Below are 16,296 nucleotides of genomic sequence, written 5' to 3'. Positions count from 1 at the left end.
AGACCTTCCCCGTCTTCCCTGCCTATGACTGTCTTCCCGTTTATATATAAAAAAAAATACTCTACACCTATTGTTTCTGTGCAGCGTCTTGATATGCATCGACATACGCACCTGCCTTCATAAACCCGCAATGACCAGCGTGGTGAAGTATGGTAAAAAACTATCACTGCCTGCAAGACATGGGGAGGCCGTCATGCAGCAGTGGATTGACAAGAGGGCTTTACGTGTAGATGCGACATTTGGCCGTAATGCATTAGAGAACATACGCATTGCTAACTTATTGAGTGAGTGCTACACCTGCATATGTTAATGACTGCGAGTGGCTTGGGAAAAAGATGTCACGGCGAGAAGAAGGGCTGATGCCCAATAGTCAAGAATAAAAGCGGCACCTCAGGTACGCAACGCATCCGAGAAGTTCCACCACCGAGGAGACGGAGCGATTAAATCAGCTCGTGTGCAATTGTTAGTGGATTTGGCAAAGCCGATGACGGTGGTGATTCACATGCATCGACTTGCGGCACATTCGTCGTACGCGCTGTAAACTTCAGTTCATCCGATAAGCGGAGAGCCGTGCCACAGGCGATGTCGCTCATCACTCTCGCTCCTGGGCAGTCTCCACGTCAGGGGAAGCGGGTTATATCTCTTCCTCGCTGCCTTCCTTCCTTCCTCCATTCATTCATCAGTCATGATCAATCCACTGCTGGATGAAAGCCTCCCAAGCCGGCGTCGCCTCTCACGGCCAGCGATGTTATTAATCCACCTAACATCTGCATACGAACTGAATTCATCGCTCAATCTCCTCAGTTGACACCCTTTTCACAAACTCGCACTGAATAGCGTGGTGGAGTATGGTTAACCCCCAAGAATTACGCACCTAAATCATTCATTAACGTATCCAATTAGCCAGCTTCACTTGCCATTCATTCATTCGCTTTTACCGCTCGGGTCGGTGTAAGGGTCACCAGCGTGAACTAAAAATCATCGTGAGACTGTCGACGTTGTGTGGTTCACATCAGAGATGCGTAAAAATGTATACAGTGCTAACAATTAAATATATAATGCAGTGCGCAGGACGTGTATAGTGCACACGTATTACTAAAAAAAAAATTTGGCGGGAAAAATGCGACGCAGCAGCCACGCCGCATGGCCCCCCACCCACCACGAGCCACGGAAAATTAATCAGCTCGGCTGGCTCAACCAATCAGCGGGCTGAACTTGCCGTCACGAGGGCGCTCCGGCCAAATGGACGCAAGGGGGCGTGGTGCCATGTGGTTTTTTTGGCGGGTACTTATACAGAGTGGCGTGGGAGGCTGCGCGTCTCGCTCCACCAGGCTGCAGCGCATCGCTCACGCCGGTACCTGGAGCGCCGTGTCTCCACCCAGCTACACCGGGGTTCAACAGGGCTCCACCAGGGTCCTTTCGCGGTCCTCTAGGGGTCCACCAGAGCTGCACCGCGGTGCTTTGTCGAGGTTATAACCCGAACTTCGCATCCGGTTCCACCGGGGTCCTCCAGAGCTGTTCAGACACTGAACCCGTCACACGTCCACTCCTCCTCCAGACCTCTTTCTGCTCTGAGCGCCACCAGCCGGACAATCATTCGGCTGCTCACCCTCACCAGGTGAGCGGGACGCGCGAGTGTGTGCGGGGGAGAGGCAAGGATGGAGAGCGGCAGTCGCCTTGATTGATTGCGGGGTGGTGGTGGTGGCGGTGTGGAGCGCGGATTGCCCGCGGCAGGGCGCGGTCGCCATGTCTCAGACGCCTTTTAAATGAGACTCGCTTAGCTAATTGCTAATTGGGCTGGCGGCCCGCTCGTTCACGCAGCTGGCCGACCAGCAGTTTTATTAATGAGCGTATTCTAATTAACGGTGCAGGAAGCGGAGAGGGAAGGAAGAGGAGAGGAAGAAGGAGGAAGCGCTGTGACTGCTGGGGGCGGGGGGGGTGGCGGCCTTCGCCGGGTCCCGGCACGGCACGCCCCTCCAGCAGCGTGGGGCGCCGATGATAGCTGCGCTGAGCAGTGGATAGAGCGTGTGTGAGAAGAGAGTCGGCGTACTGTGTGGTGTACACGACTCGGCATGCACCCCGCGCACGTTCATGCGGCAACCGCAGCGCTGATGAGACACGCGGGCCCGATGGTGGACACGGCCAGAGTGCTGCTGCACTCACAGGGAGCATGCTGGACAGACATACACGGGCTGGGAGCAGGAGACGGACATTGTCAAGTGCCTTGGGTGTGCGAGGTGCGACTGTTACACGCACGAGGGTTTCTTTCCTCGATGTGTACCGGCCAGGAGTCGACCGGGGTATTTTAGCCAGAGGACACCGCTGGTTCTTAGTGATAAAGATGATGATGATGATAACGATTAAAAATGGTTCGTGATGATGACGGTGCCTGTTATCTGTTCGCTGACGCAGGTGTTGGGGATGTTCGGCACGATGGCCTCTGAGAACTGCAGCACACGCGACTACGCCATGCTGGACTCGCACCAGCTCTTCTTCTACTCAGAGGAGGAGCTCGAGGATGGAAGCTTCTATCAGTCCACTGCTCCCAGCGAGGACATCTGGAAGAAGTTCGAGCTGCTGCCGACTCCTCCGCTGTCGCCGGGACGCCTCGAACTCGACTGCCTTCTCTCGCGCGACGGCTGGGACCCGGGGCCCGAAATCTTCTTACCGAGCGCCAAGACCCTTGACCTGCTCGTGTCGGGCCTCCTGACAGATCGGGCCGTGAGCGAGAGCTTCTTCTGCGACGCCCTGGAGGAGGAGGAGACCGTCATCAAGCAGGACTGCATGTGGAGCGGCTTCAACGCTCACGAGAAGCTCGAGAAGATGATGGGCCAGCGCATGGGCCAGCGCGTGGCTCTTCTGCGGGGGGGCTACGTGGCGCCACCGTCTCCAGGCGATAGCCCGGGGGGGCAGTCGAGGAGGATGAGCGAGAGCAGCAGTAGCAGCAGCAGTAGCAGCAGCAGCAGCGGTTCGGATAGCGACTCCGAGCTGGACTACGGCTCCACGGAAGACAGGGGCACGCACGGCCTGGACCTGCAGCCCAGATTCTCCCCGCGAACCGCGGGACTCGAGACGCCCAGCGATTCCGGTAAGGAGAGAGGAGAGATGTTTCTGTATTGCAAGGGAGGAGGGGTGGGGGGCGTGGTGAAATAGTAAAAGGTGCGGCCCTGCAACCGCTTGCTCGTGCCACTGCTAGCGGAAGGGTCTATACTAGAGGGAGCTCGCGAGAGCCCCCTCTCTTTCATGCTGGCCTGACGTCTTGGAAGGAGTTGTAATTACCCACGCTTTACCCCATCATACGCAACCTTCCAACCGAGTAACTGTAGTGTTACCCATTTATATTGCTGAGTGGACAGGAGTGGCAGTCGGCGCTTTAAGAAACTTGCACAATTTGGAAAGTGTGGTGTGACTATACGATAACTCATGGTGGTGGTGGTAATAGTGGAGATGATGATGATGAATGATGCCCGGCTATTCTGGGCACCACGTTGAACGGCGTACGCCGGCTGGGGTGTCAGGGGCTCGTTGGTCGGGGAGTCGCTCGCTCGCTGCTCGGAGGTCAGTGACTCATTGGCCGCTGGCCAGACCTCGTCGGCGTGACATGATTTGTATGTTCTGCATGTGCAGCCGCTGGTGCGGGTAATTGAGTTAAGCGAGTGTGATTAAGGGGGACGTATGACGACGTGGCAGCTCGGCTCTCCGCTTAAGCTCGCGCGTGATTACTCGTGGTGGTTTGAATCGCCGTCACGATCAGCCGTGATCGACCCGGCGCTGAATGAAGGCCTCCCCAAAGCCGTTGTCATCCCTCCCTGCCCCACGATGCAATAATCCCATCACCTCGCTGCTGCACAAGCCAATTTCTTTGCTCCATCTCCATGATGACCGACGCTCCTTCTTGGTCGCTTTCCTTCGTTTGGCGGCTGCCACTGGAGTCAGTCTCCAGTTGTTTTTCTCGCCCATCCCTTCCAATGGCGTGCCCTGCCCCGCAAGCCCACTTCACTTTTCTTTACGCTCCTCATTGGTGGCTATAATTAGGATCTGGTAACGGGCATTAGTTAACCGGGCCACCTATGCTGGGCTGTGGTAGTGCGGCGGTGACGGGGAGAGCTCGAGACGCGCAGTGCAGGTGGTGGACGTGGCGGTAACGCGATGCCGATGTTGCCGCCGCCGCCACACGTACCGGCCACTGTACTCGGATGAAAGGGGCAGCCTATGCCCTCTCCCTCCCTCCCTCTCTGCCCCCGCCCTCGCGTTTGGCCGCCTCCACCGCGGGTCGCGAGTCGCCTCTCCCGGCCTCGTCCGTGGCGGATAAGTCATCGGCTGTGCAGAGCCTCGGTTGGGAGGCAGCACGACGAGGGCGATGGGAACGTTGCACCGTCGGCAGTTTCACCAGAGGACACGGGAAGGCATCCTCCGGTGTCGTTGACGAGCGCGCGATGGTGCCCGTCATCGTAGCGGCTGAAATGTCAGCTCTTTGATCCAGAGTGTTAAACGTCTCTTCCTTAGACGCACACAGATGTGTCTTTGGACACACGAGCATGTGCGCAAGGTTCGGTGGCTTGAGGCTTCGTGCGTTGAGTCCCGGTTCACAGTCTGGGAGCGGGTGAGGAGCTGAGCAGGTCGTGACCGCGTTCATTTGTATCTCGAAGCCACGGCGGAGGGAGATTTACGGGCGTCTCGCGTGGCAGACAACTGCAGCGATGCCTCGTGAGCAGTGCAGCAGTATAATTCACCCGCCCTCCCCATTTCACTGCTGCACACGTCCACTCGAAAATGGAACCCAGACCGTATGCAAATGAGCAGTTTAACATATCTTTAAATTGACAACGGCGCCAGCCGCTAATATAAAACATCGCGGGGCCGTACGACGCAACGCTGGAACTCTGGAAGGGGAATCCGGGGAGCAAATGAGGGGCTTTACAAAGGTGACAAACAGATTGCAAGGTATTGTTAAAGTGCTCTCAAGAAAGGTAGGTGGACTGGGCAGGACCGTTGCTCGAGGCGATGATTTCTGGGGGGGCGAGAATGACAACGGAATAGCAGCCAGAGGCGGGAACGCACCCGAAAAAACGCCCCACCGCAGAGATGCAGCGCAAAAATCGGATGAAAAAAAGCTGGGTGGGCTGTGACTCTCGAGGACCGTGAGAGTTGGCGATGCATTGGGAGAGAGGGGGGCTTTCATCCAAAATTGGACTGGTTAGAATTGGCAGTGACGATGTGCGCCTGCTCCATCGGTTTCATTTCTCCAGACGGTGAAGAGGGCCTTGCTTGAACGCGCCGCGCCCGTGATGGGCGTGGCCTGGCGATGGTCGGCCGCCCGCCCCAGTGAAAGTGGCAATCGTTGCCGGCAGGTCGGGGCCGAAAGGGGCGCTCGGAAAAGTCGCCGCGTCCCCTTTAAAATGTTGATGCCGTTTTGTAGGTCAGCGGCGGCGGTGGTGGTGGGGGGGGCTGTTGCGGCGGCTTGCATCATGCGCAGGGTGCAGACTGCAGCCCGAGCTGGGGAGGAGGGGCTGGCGGGGAGGGGGGGGGAGTCGTCTGCGGCCCCTCCCCGCGCACACGCGCGAGGCTGTTCGCAGCTGCGACGGACCTGGGGATCGAGCTGGAGAAATCTGCGGGAATCCATTCATTCTGGCCGCGCGGGATCGCGCTCACAAAGGGAACGCGTATGGCGATGACGACGACATCGTCGCCGCGCCTTCCGTTCGCGTGCGCCCATGCTTTTGTCGATCCACTGCTGGACGAGGGCCTCCCCGCGTTGCGGGAGGTTCATTCGATCATATTTAACGCTGGCCGCTGCGGGTTGCTGAATGCAGGGGAGCATAGACGTGAGACCGTAGTGCAGCACAACCATGGGATTTTTCAGTCCGCACTTAACTGGCGCACGAGTAGCAGTCCCGATAACGGTGCTTGCTGCGTGGCCCCGTGTCCTAAATCAGGGCCTCCTTTCAACCAATCTCTAACCACGCCAAGTGGGCTCGCTAGCCATGCAGGACACGTGTCCGTTAATTTGGTAAACGTCAGCGGCTGTATCGTGGAGGGGAGTATGAGGGACAAGGAGGATGTTGGAGCGTAAATTTAGAGGCCACTTTTTTTCCCGGCTGTCGGGAGTCTGGACCCCGCCACCTTGCTCGCTCGCTCGCTCATGCGAGTAAGCGAAAAACCCTGCCAGTGGCAGCCTCCGGCGGTGGTGGCTGCTGCTGTTACAGCGTCGCCAACTGCACAAGGGCTCAGAGTTGATTTTAGTCCTCTGTGTCAATTAAGCCAAACCCCCATTGCGACCGTGTCGCCCGGGCTGGTGATTACAGCACGCCTGGCGGGAGCCGGCGCACTCGGGTTCACCACCCTTGCCGGCGTCGTTCCAGGACCCGCGGACCGCCATCACACCACCGCCCTTGCTTTGACGTCAGCTGCTCACGCGGCGCCTGTGATGTCAGCTGCAGGGTTTTTTTTTAACTCTTGCGGCGATAAACCCGGGCCGTGGGATGAACCGGCAAATGTAACAGCATCACAAAGACAATCCGTCGTAATTCTTTGGGAAATTTCAGCTTATTGAAATCGCGCTTCAGAGTGAGACGGGGGTTTAGTGTAATTAAAGTAAACGCGTCACGTTTTTCTTGGGCCCTGCGACTTGTGGTTTTTGTCCGACCCACGCGAGGGATTTAACGATTCTCGCTACGAGTAGACGTGGCAGGAACGAGAGAGGCAAGGGATGTTTTTGTGCATTGCCCACGTTTATTCGTTCTAAATATTGAGCACGAGGTTTGCGCGCGATGGAAGTGGTGACGCATGTCGGTTTGATTAACCTTTTGTGTGAAAAGTTTGCGAACAAAGCTATCACATTTCTATCGGCCAAATGGCAGTGACCTGAGGGTGGCAGCACGTGTGTTTATTCAGCGTGGCTGGTCGCTAGCGGCTGTCTGTTGATCCTGTGACGAAAGCTACTGAGCAGCTTTCCAGGACCTTCTCAGTGGCAGTTTTTCCCAGTATCACAAAATATCTGTGAACATCAAGATTTTGTCTCCGGCTTAAAATGTTGTCACCACGTGTCCCAGGCGTTTGGCAGTTTTAGTCATATCGCACACGCGTTCCCTGCTGACCCCCGTGTTTTCGTTTGAGCAGAAGAAGAGGAGATCGACGTGGTGACAGTGGAGAAGAGGCCGGCGGTGACGCCGGGCGACGCTGGTGCCATCTCCGCGAGCAGCAACACCAACACGGCAGGCGTGCGCCTGCAGTCCGAACCATGCGACCACGCGCTCAAGCGCTGCCATTTCCCCATCCACCAGCAGCACAACTATGCCGCGCCCTCCCCTCCCAGCCCGCCGCCCACCAAGCGCTGGAGGACCGAGGCCGCCGCGACGGCGGTGGCCGTGCGCAGTGCGGCGCGCGGCGAGCCGGCGCGGCTCCCCGCATTCACCCGGTACGGTAGTGCTGGCAACGGCGGCAGCGGCAATGGCGGGGCGGAGGGGCGGCTGACTAGCAGCGGAAACAGCACGAGCAGCTCCGATTCGGAGGAGAGTGAGCGGCGGCGCACGCACAACATCCTGGAGAGGCAGAGGCGCGACGGGTTGCGCTCGAGCTTCCTCGGGCTGCGTGACGTCATCCCGGAGCTGTGTAGGAACGACAAGGCGGCCAAGGTGATGATTTTGCGCAAGGCCGGCGAGTACGCCAAACGGCTCGTGGCCGAGGAGCACCGGCTGCTGTTGGAGAAGCGACAGGCGGAGGCGAGGCAGCACCAGCTGCTTAGAAAGATCGAATCGCTCAAGCGCTAAATCCCATCCGTCCGTTCGCCACCGCTACCGAAACATTATTTGCTCTCTGGGGAAGCATGGGAAGCGCTGGCTGCCGCACCGGCTACCGCCCTGCCTGCCGCACCGGCTGCCGGTCGAGAGCATGCGCTCGCGCCGCCATCCTCCAGTGTGGAATTGCACGTTGTGGGCCACAGAGAATCGCGCCATTCCACCATCTTCATCGTGAATCCCCGCACCATCTCCGTACAGTTTCTGGCTCTTAACATAAATGCAATGCCCCCCCCACCCCACTTGTACATTTTCCCGCTGCGCTGCAGCAGACTGGACAGTTTTTTTTCCTGTGTACGCGGTCGCTTCAGGTGTCTATCAGGACTCTAGTTGGTCACAGCTGGCAGCTCAGAGCCAGCCCTGAAAGTCCGGGTGTGACGTCGGGGTAAGTCCGGTGCCAGTGCGGGTCTTGCCGCTTGCACAGGGGGTATGCGGCACCCCCCTCCTCCCCTCCACCCACCCACCTCTCTACCCCTCCACCCACCTACCCATGCCGTGGACCACTATGCGGGTCGTCGTCAAGGCCGCCCTGGCTCGGGAAAGAGAGCGCCAACGCCAATCGGCAGAGGAAGAGACTTAACTCCTGCACAACTGCTGACACTTTATTTCTCAAATTTGCATAACAGAATTAACTGATGATGGCCGTGTTACGTGCTGAGCAAATATATAATGATGACGACGATGACTCTCTACCAGAATATAGCCATTGTGTGTAAAACTTGGGGCTTGACATTTCAAAGTAAACAATTGTTGCCTTTTTTTGGATGGATTGAATATTGCATAATTTTAAATATTTAATTACTTTAAATATTTAAAGCTATTTGTGTTTTATTGTCGTTCTAGTTGAATGTGTCACTGCCTGGTTCTAACAATGAGTACTTTTTTAAAGATTAATGAAATACCATTTCGCGTTAAAATTTTTCCTGTTTCACAATTCAGGGTTTTAAGATTATTTTTCATATTTTATACGAAAAATGCTTAAAAATGCAACTGCATCTGGATGTGGTTTGTTTTGTGTGTTTTTTAGATCGTTGCGTTTGTCTGGTTGGAAGTTAATTTTTTCTAATTAATTTGCTCTTGCTGTTCTTGACAGTCGATTCTTTTTTCATGAGCACTTTATTTTATTTCCCATAGAACAAAATAAAAGTGGCTTGAGTTCGGAACCCGCGCGAGTCCCGGTGTGTCTGTGCAACCCGTCGTGCGCGCGCACACACGCGTCACATTGCACTCTGTTTGCCACCTCCTTGAGGTGCGAAAGAAACTGGGACGTGTGACGGCAAAGAAAGATATCTCGTCATACCAAAAGATGAGGGGGGGGGGGGGCGTTGCTGCACGGAATGGCACGGTCTCCAGCCGTGCCTTGTTACACAACTGACAAAACCCGGGACTTGTAATGTCTGGGGGTGACTTCCTAGTACAGCAGCTAACTCCACAACATGATGAACCTGGGCAAACTGGGACAGGTGGCAACCCTACATTGCACTATTCCTTACAGGTAGTGCGGTGGGTTATTTATGTATTTATCATGGTTACTGAGCACAAGCCTAAAGGCCCAAGAAGGCAAACGGCCAGCAACAAATAACAAGTGGAAAAACATGAACCCAGTGGTTTTTGAAGACTTTTCAAATGGTGAAACCGGTTGATGCACCTAAGCCTGGTCTCGCCCCGGACTTCACATTGTTACGCCACTTCAAAAGATCCGCTCGCATTTTTTGCGGTTGTCAAGGTGTGAATGAAAAGCACCCAGTGTCAATGTAGAGTGACACCTGCTGTTGCCTGCCTGCGGGGTAAAGCCAGGTAAAGGTGTGTGTCCCGGAATAGAGTGGCACGCCCACGAACACCCGTGACCATCGTGGACACATGCAACGTCACTTTGGAAGCGATGGCGTTGCGCTGGGAAATTGCCAAATAATTGGAGCGCTATACAGTTAAAGCGTCTATCCGTGTGCGGGTTGTCTGCGTCCAAGGTTCACCGTGCTCGCCAAAATGCATTGTTTTTGCGCGCCAGGTTAATTATTAGCTGCTCCGCATTCGTCGAGGGTCGGTGACTGCCCACTTGACCGCAAACATCTGCAAGTAAACTGAATAAGAAGCATTCGGAACACGACACCGCAGCCCCCAACCTCTCCAGCCTCCCCCAGTTGCAGTTGTGGGTTTTTATTTAGCTCGTTCTGATTGGGCCTCGCTCCGTTTGATGGATTTTTTTGAAGTCACCTGCAGCGTGATCCGTTATCGGGACGATGCACGCTAAATAAACAAGGGTAGTACATCTGTGGCTGTGACGGGACTTCAGAACACAGGCCGACGACGAATGAAGTCATCAAGGGCAAGAAGCCAGGGCCATGGTTTTGTCTGCAAACCTGAATTTTGTCTGCAAACCTGAGTCCACACTAACGTGTGTTAAACTGCGGTTACACGACTTGTGAACGTTTTAATGAAGTGTACTCATTATTGCAGATGTACCAGCAACATCAGGAGGAATAAGATACGACTGCATCATGGCTCTCCAGGATGCAATGTATCAGTAAAATTAATATAAATTTATATAATTTTACTATCAATACAAATTCGTTTATGGATTAAAATTCATGGGTTTATACCTAAATATATTTAATCCTAGAAACATTAGGATTCAATTTGTATTGGGGTTGATCCCCAGGTATAATTCACTCAATATCTGTGGCCTCTCTTATCTCTGCTAACTAGAAGGGTAGAATCCCCTACAGGGCAGTGCAGCATCACCACAAACATGGCTTGACAATGAGGAATTTAAGAATGAAACAGGAGAATTTCTTCACAAATCAGGCTGTCGCCTAATGATGCTAGTTGTAATTACTGGCAAAAGGTCGTACTCAAATTGTAAATGTTATGGATTTACTCTGCAACACACCGGTGTGCTGTACTCGTCACGAATTGGCATGTTCTGTTTACGGGACAAACCTTATTAAATGCCTGTGTCGGGTGATGGTGGGTTTAATGACGCATTTATATTTACGCGATCTAACAAAAAAAAATCCTCTTCTTTGGTTCTTTCGGTAAAGTCACGTAGAATGAGAATAAAATAATAAATTGATAAAATAAAAAATAACAATAATATTCTCACGACGTTTCGGCCACAACACAAGCGGCCTTCATCAGGTGAAGGGGACGAGACTGTCTGGAGGACAGCGCTGGACTTTACCGAAAGAACCAAAGAAGATGAATCCTTGCAGTCACGAAAGCTTTAAATCGAAAAAAGCCCTCTATTATGGATAATATCAGTCACGAAAGCCCTACTACGTGTTTAAATTAGGAATTTGTTGACGCGTTCCGAAAATATTTGATCATTATTAAACAGAGAATAAGAAACGCCACACATAGTGTTTTTTTTTATAATGGCACGGCGCGTAACACGGCCGTCTGCCAGGAGGCGGAGGAGGCTGTGTGCTCGTTAGCGCCAGCGAGGCGCCGCCGCGTTGGGATCAAGCTGACACCGCTCGGGAGGTTGCGTGACCTCTCCGCATCGCGACAGACACCACCAGGCTGGCCCACCACCAGGCTGGCCACCACCAGGCTGGCCCACCACCAGGCTGGCCCACCACCAGAGGCAGGCGACGACACGGATTTCAATCATCCACTGGGAGTCCGAAGAGAACCGTTCAATATCGTCATCAGCAACGACGGTCAATTCACTGCTGGATGAAAGTCTCCCCAATCTGTTGCCATCTCTCACACTCGTGATGTCGTAGTCCATCTAAGCATCTGCACGTGAGCAGAGTTCGTCGTTCCGTCTCCTGAGTGTGGATGTACTGCTCTCAAAAGCGGTACACTCGTTGGCCGCTAATCCATAGTTATGTGCACAAATGGAAAATAAATAAATACAACTATCTGGTCAGAGTGCGGCGACTGTGGTCACCACCCAGAACAGAGCCACGGGACACAACGATTCAATGTCCGACTCACAAATACGGAGGAGGCATCATCACAGCCACACACCACTCCGCTACTCCTGATGCAATTATCTAGCTCAACAACCTCCATGTAAAATTACAGTTATTGCTCTTTATCAACATCAGCCAAACAAAGAATACAACGATATTAAGAGATGAACACGGAAAGACATAGACTCGCACAGAGACCATTAGACTCAGGCATATCGATTGATTCACATCACACAGATAACCGTAGTCTCATACGAAGATCTATTTTGGAGGAAGCATCATCAACAGCAATACACCGCCACATTTTACCCAATTATCTGGCTCATCAAGCACCCAATTGTAATGGCACAGCCGCAGAGCTCCTCGCCAACAGCGGCCACACCAACGCTGACCCCACGTGGGGTCGATCAATCGGCTCCTGCTCAGTGTGGAGGCGGCCACCGCGGTCACGTGTTCGGCGCGCGGATGACGTGGGGCGGAGGCTGCAATGTCGGCCGCCGTGGCAGGGCCCGGGCGCCTCCCTCTCCTCGTCATTCTAGGCGCCACCGGGACCGGCAAGTCCAAGCTCGCCATCGAAATGGCGAGGAGGTTCGGCGGGGAGGTCATTAGCGCCGACTCCATGCAGGTAACACGCGTCCTGACGGCCACAGCGTTCGCCGCTGCCGTGGAGTCACCCCGTCCCCCCACCCCGAAGCCGAGACCGCACCGATCTCGCCTGGAAATATGGCCGCGACCCTAGGCTAGGCCTCCCGCGTGGTGGGGGGTGTATTCGTGTCTATGTGTATAGCATGTGTTGACAGTCCACTGCTGGATGACGGCCACCCATGCCGCTGTGGTCGTGGGTCGACTGCTCATGCCGCCTGTTTTAGTGCACGGTGGTCGCCCACGGAAGCCACAGCCAGGCTGTAACTGCTTGGCTTCCCAAGTCTGACGGGATCGGGCGCATTCCGGGTGATACGGTCATGGACAGGGGTTGGCATCCTAAATAATAAGAGACTTTTTTTCGAATAAGCTAAACGCAATATTTCACGAGCCGCCGTTGCATTTGAATACGAGACGGTCCTTAATAAATAACGTCACGAAGCAGTCATTAAAGAGCCGTAGGTAATCTCCCCCAGGAATTCGCTTGATGTGTCCTGCCACAAGAACAACTACAACCAACAAAGCAACAGCCCTTTTTGGCAATCCCCTGCTGAATGAGGGCCACCCCACGCAGTGCGTACGGGTCGTGTGAAATAATTTGACCTTCACGCTTGCCATTGCGTGTTGGTGACGGCAGGGAAACAGAGGCGCCGGAGCGTAGAAGTGCAGTCCAACGATGTTTTATCTGCAAAACCCTTTACTGGGTCTCAGTGTCAGCTGGATGAGCTGAAGACACGTTAGGTGAAGTTCAACAGCAAGTGATGAAGTGTCGTTTTGTACTCATTGGTCAGAAAGCGGAAGGGGCTTGGGCAGGACACATCGTGGCGAGAGAGGATTATGGACGATGAACACCAAATGAGAGAACGCGTCTAAGAGAACGACTATCACGGCGGAGATGGGGCGATAGTAATTAGTTAACGTGCGTGAGTGAGATGGATGGTAGCACCACAGTACCGTGCGAGATGTTGACCTTTATCTAGCAGTGGATACACAATGGCTAATGACTGCGTAATCAATGTACATCCTCGAGTGATTGCCGTTATAAGGGAAAACATTGATGATGGTTATTGATAACAAGCTGTTTGCTGACAACATATAGACTCAAGTGGTGAGTAGTACCAGTAAGTGACGAGGTGTTGTCTTGCGTTTCGTGATGAGGTGATGTTCCCCTGTTCAGTGCTGAAGTGTATTCTCATGTTCATTGACGATTAATTTCATTCTTGATTTGAATTTCATCTTTGATGTGATCTATAACGATGAATTATCACCTCGTTCATTGATAATGAGATGCCGCCTCGTGTCAAGGAGTTATTGAGGTGCACACGCTTGTTCAATGGTGATGAGGTGCTGGTCTAGTTGGAGATAGTCTGCTAAATGTACGAGTCCCTTTGGCCATCACGCCTCATGTAGCATTTGTGAAAAGCTGTTCTTTTTTGCCACAGATTACAGGAAATGTTGAGATGGCTTTCGTTGCCCAGCAACAGCTAAGCACTCTAATTCACGTAATGCAACACACAAGCTATTGAAAATAAACCATAAAATCCATCCGGTGCGCCTCGCCATCGCCTGCTCTTTCACACTCATTGTTTAAAATGTAGAGATAAACAAGACGTGTCAGCCCCTGTTATTGGAAATATTGAATATGACGTCGTTAATCTTAAAAGTACATTTTCGTTATTGTTTTATATTTTATGACGTTTGTTTATTTAATGGTATACTTGAGCATTGGGTGCATGTTTCTTTCCTCGTGGTGACTTCAGTGTGGCCAGAAATCTCATTTGCGTGCACTTATTAGCCCAGATGAAGCCTTATTAAAAATCTTGATTTGAAGCTTTAATAAAAAATGTCAAGTGGACGATCTGATGTTTGCCAGAATCCCCTGCTACGTGTATCTTATGAAAAATGAAAGGGTTATGCTTTTGAAAGACGATTGCTAACATGACGCCATTCAAGAATGTCATTGGATGCAAATCAAGCATGCTCAGTTGTTAAAATATATTTGCCCTTTTGATTCTTTCGGTAAAGTCACGTAGAAAAATAAATAAATTAAATAATAGCATACGACGTTTCGATTGAAACACAAGCAATCATCATCAGGTACGAATGAAAGAGAAACTAAACCTAGTAAACTTAGAAATATAACGCAATACAACACAGAGAGTCGGCTAACATAAGTCAACACCGTGCCTGGTTGATTACGTTCTTCCAAAGATTGCTAAATTTGAGAGAGAGACAAAACACAGACACGGAGACAGAGAGAGACACACACATAGGCACACAGAGAAACAACGCCTCTGTGTCGAGGCCTTAAATATATTTGCCTGTCAAACTAACCACTCTTACATCCAGTATGTTTATTGTCTTTGAAACAGGTTTTTAGAGAAAAACTGTACTTTTGTCGAGATGAGACGTGAGATTGTGCCTCCGTGACACAGGTGTATTCAAATAGGGATTCAAGGAACTGTTTTGGCGGTGGCATACAGGCACGAATCAAACTACTCCGTTCCTTTGTATGCATGCATTAGCTAATGAAAACTGCTCGTATGTCAATTACTAATCCGTACATATGTCAACTTTCTTTAAAATTTTCAATGTCACAATGCAAAGTCTTTGGTCTTTAACTACAAGCCAGTCAATCTGTCCTCTCTCCCAGATCTGTAGGAGGGCCATTCCCCTCTGTATTGTTCTTTTCGAATGATAACATTGGTGAGCTTGTTTTGATTTGGACATGTGCGTACATGCACATGTTTAACTCTTTTGCCAATCCATTGCTGGATGAGGGCCGCCTCATGCCATGCTTGCAGGTCTTATGGAGGTTGTTATTTCACTATTAGCGCATTAATCAGCGCGGATTGGTGAAGGCGGGTAGCTTAGACGTCAAAACATAGTACAGTGCCCCATAGCAGCCTGAAACACCTGTTTTTATTTTCCAATGTTATAGAAGCAGTTACTTCTGCTAAAAGACAGGGATTTTGATGGTGGCAGAGCCGCCCTTTGCATTGGTGGCTGTGGCATTGCTACCTCACTCGCACCCACCTGGATATGCGTCGTTTCAGTGGAGCCTGGGAAGAGGTGTATCCCACACCAGCAGGGTTTTTATGAGTGGGCCTCGGCGTGAGAGTATTTTGACCCGATATAATTTTGGTGAAGGAATCTGAATGCTATATTATTTGAACTCAAGGGTCTAAATTATGGTCTAGCAATGTGGATCCCCCCCCCTCCCTATGGAAAATGTACCCCTCCTGGGTTGGATACCATATAGGCTTAAGATATGGTTAAGGTTACCTTTGGGTTAGGGTGTTTACTAAAGGATTCCTAGAAACTTAATCTATGTTTGCTTATGTTTACATTCCTGGTATGTATGTTGAACTTCTTTAGCACCGTACGTAGCCAACCGTGTTAATCGGAGGTGAATTAGCAACGTTTTATGTGTATATTGAGGACATTAAGTCATTCAAGACCCTTTGTGGAGACTTGCTGGATGTGGTGTTCCCCGGGGCGGTATTAGATCATGTGATCCATGGTCTAGCTCTGGTGACGGCGGTCACATTTTACGAAGCAATATTATTATTTATTACAGGACTTATAGGCTAATTCCCAGCATCATCACAGTTATTAGAAAAGAAGAGTGACCGAGGTCATGATTCCATGGGGGTCACAATACGGTGTCGTAAACACGTTTACCGTGGTTAGGAGTCGGTGCGTGCACCACAGCCTTGAGCCGCGTGTTCGTGCCTTTATCGGATGTAATTTCCCTCTTGCCCCGAAGCGCGGAGATAAGCGGCGAGTGTAAACAAGCGCTGTACTTTCACACGATCTCAGCTGACGCGGTACAAGGTTTAACCCCCCCCCCCTCTGACAAAATACACACCAATTGATGTTTTTTCATGAAATCGGCGCCCACTTGTAAACAGGTACACCTCCACGTACACCCGCCT

At 52.0% G+C, this 16,296-nt stretch overlaps 2 protein-coding genes across 5 annotated transcripts in view; both read left to right on the top strand.

Annotated features, from left to right (window-relative positions):
* The first annotated feature begins 1,282 nt into the window (after window positions 1–1,282).
* Window positions 1,283–8,959, top strand: MYCL (MYCL proto-oncogene, bHLH transcription factor). 2 transcript variants are annotated; one of them, XM_032959254.2, is made up of 3 exons: window positions 1,283–1,618; window positions 2,413–3,088; window positions 7,120–8,959. In XM_032959254.2, the coding sequence occupies exons 2-3, from the start codon at window positions 2,422–2,424 to the stop codon at window positions 7,767–7,769; spliced, it is 1,317 nt and encodes a 438-aa protein (XP_032815145.1). In that variant the 5' UTR covers window positions 1,283–1,618; window positions 2,413–2,421; the 3' UTR covers window positions 7,770–8,959. The 2 variants fall into 2 exon arrangements, with proteins under 2 accessions (XP_032815145.1, XP_032815143.1); XM_032959252.2 differs by lacking the exon at window positions 1,283–1,618 and adding an exon at window positions 1,670–2,237.
* A 3,180-nt stretch (window positions 8,960–12,139) lies between these two features.
* The window catches only part of TRIT1 (tRNA isopentenyltransferase 1), a 67,700-nt gene continuing 63,543 nt past the window's right edge, over window positions 12,140–16,296 (top strand). Inside the window, exon 1 of one of the 3 annotated variants that reach the window (XM_076068902.1) lies at window positions 12,140–12,341. In XM_076068902.1, the coding sequence (XP_075925017.1) occupies window positions 12,204–12,341 (138 nt within the window). In that variant the 5' untranslated portion in view covers window positions 12,140–12,203. The remainder of the gene's footprint in view (window positions 12,342–16,296) is intronic. The other 2 variants (XM_076068899.1, XM_076068900.1) reach the window with 2 other exon arrangements.

This window comes from Petromyzon marinus, chromosome 23 (genome assembly GCF_048934315.1).
Source record: "Petromyzon marinus isolate PM22_M1 ecotype Great Lakes invasive population chromosome 23, UKy_Petmar_22M1.pri1.0, whole genome shotgun sequence".
Classification (NCBI taxonomy): domain Eukaryota; kingdom Metazoa; phylum Chordata; class Hyperoartia; order Petromyzontiformes; family Petromyzontidae; genus Petromyzon; species Petromyzon marinus.
Note: the sequence above shows the minus strand (reverse complement) of the source record. Positions and strands in the feature narration are given on the sequence as shown.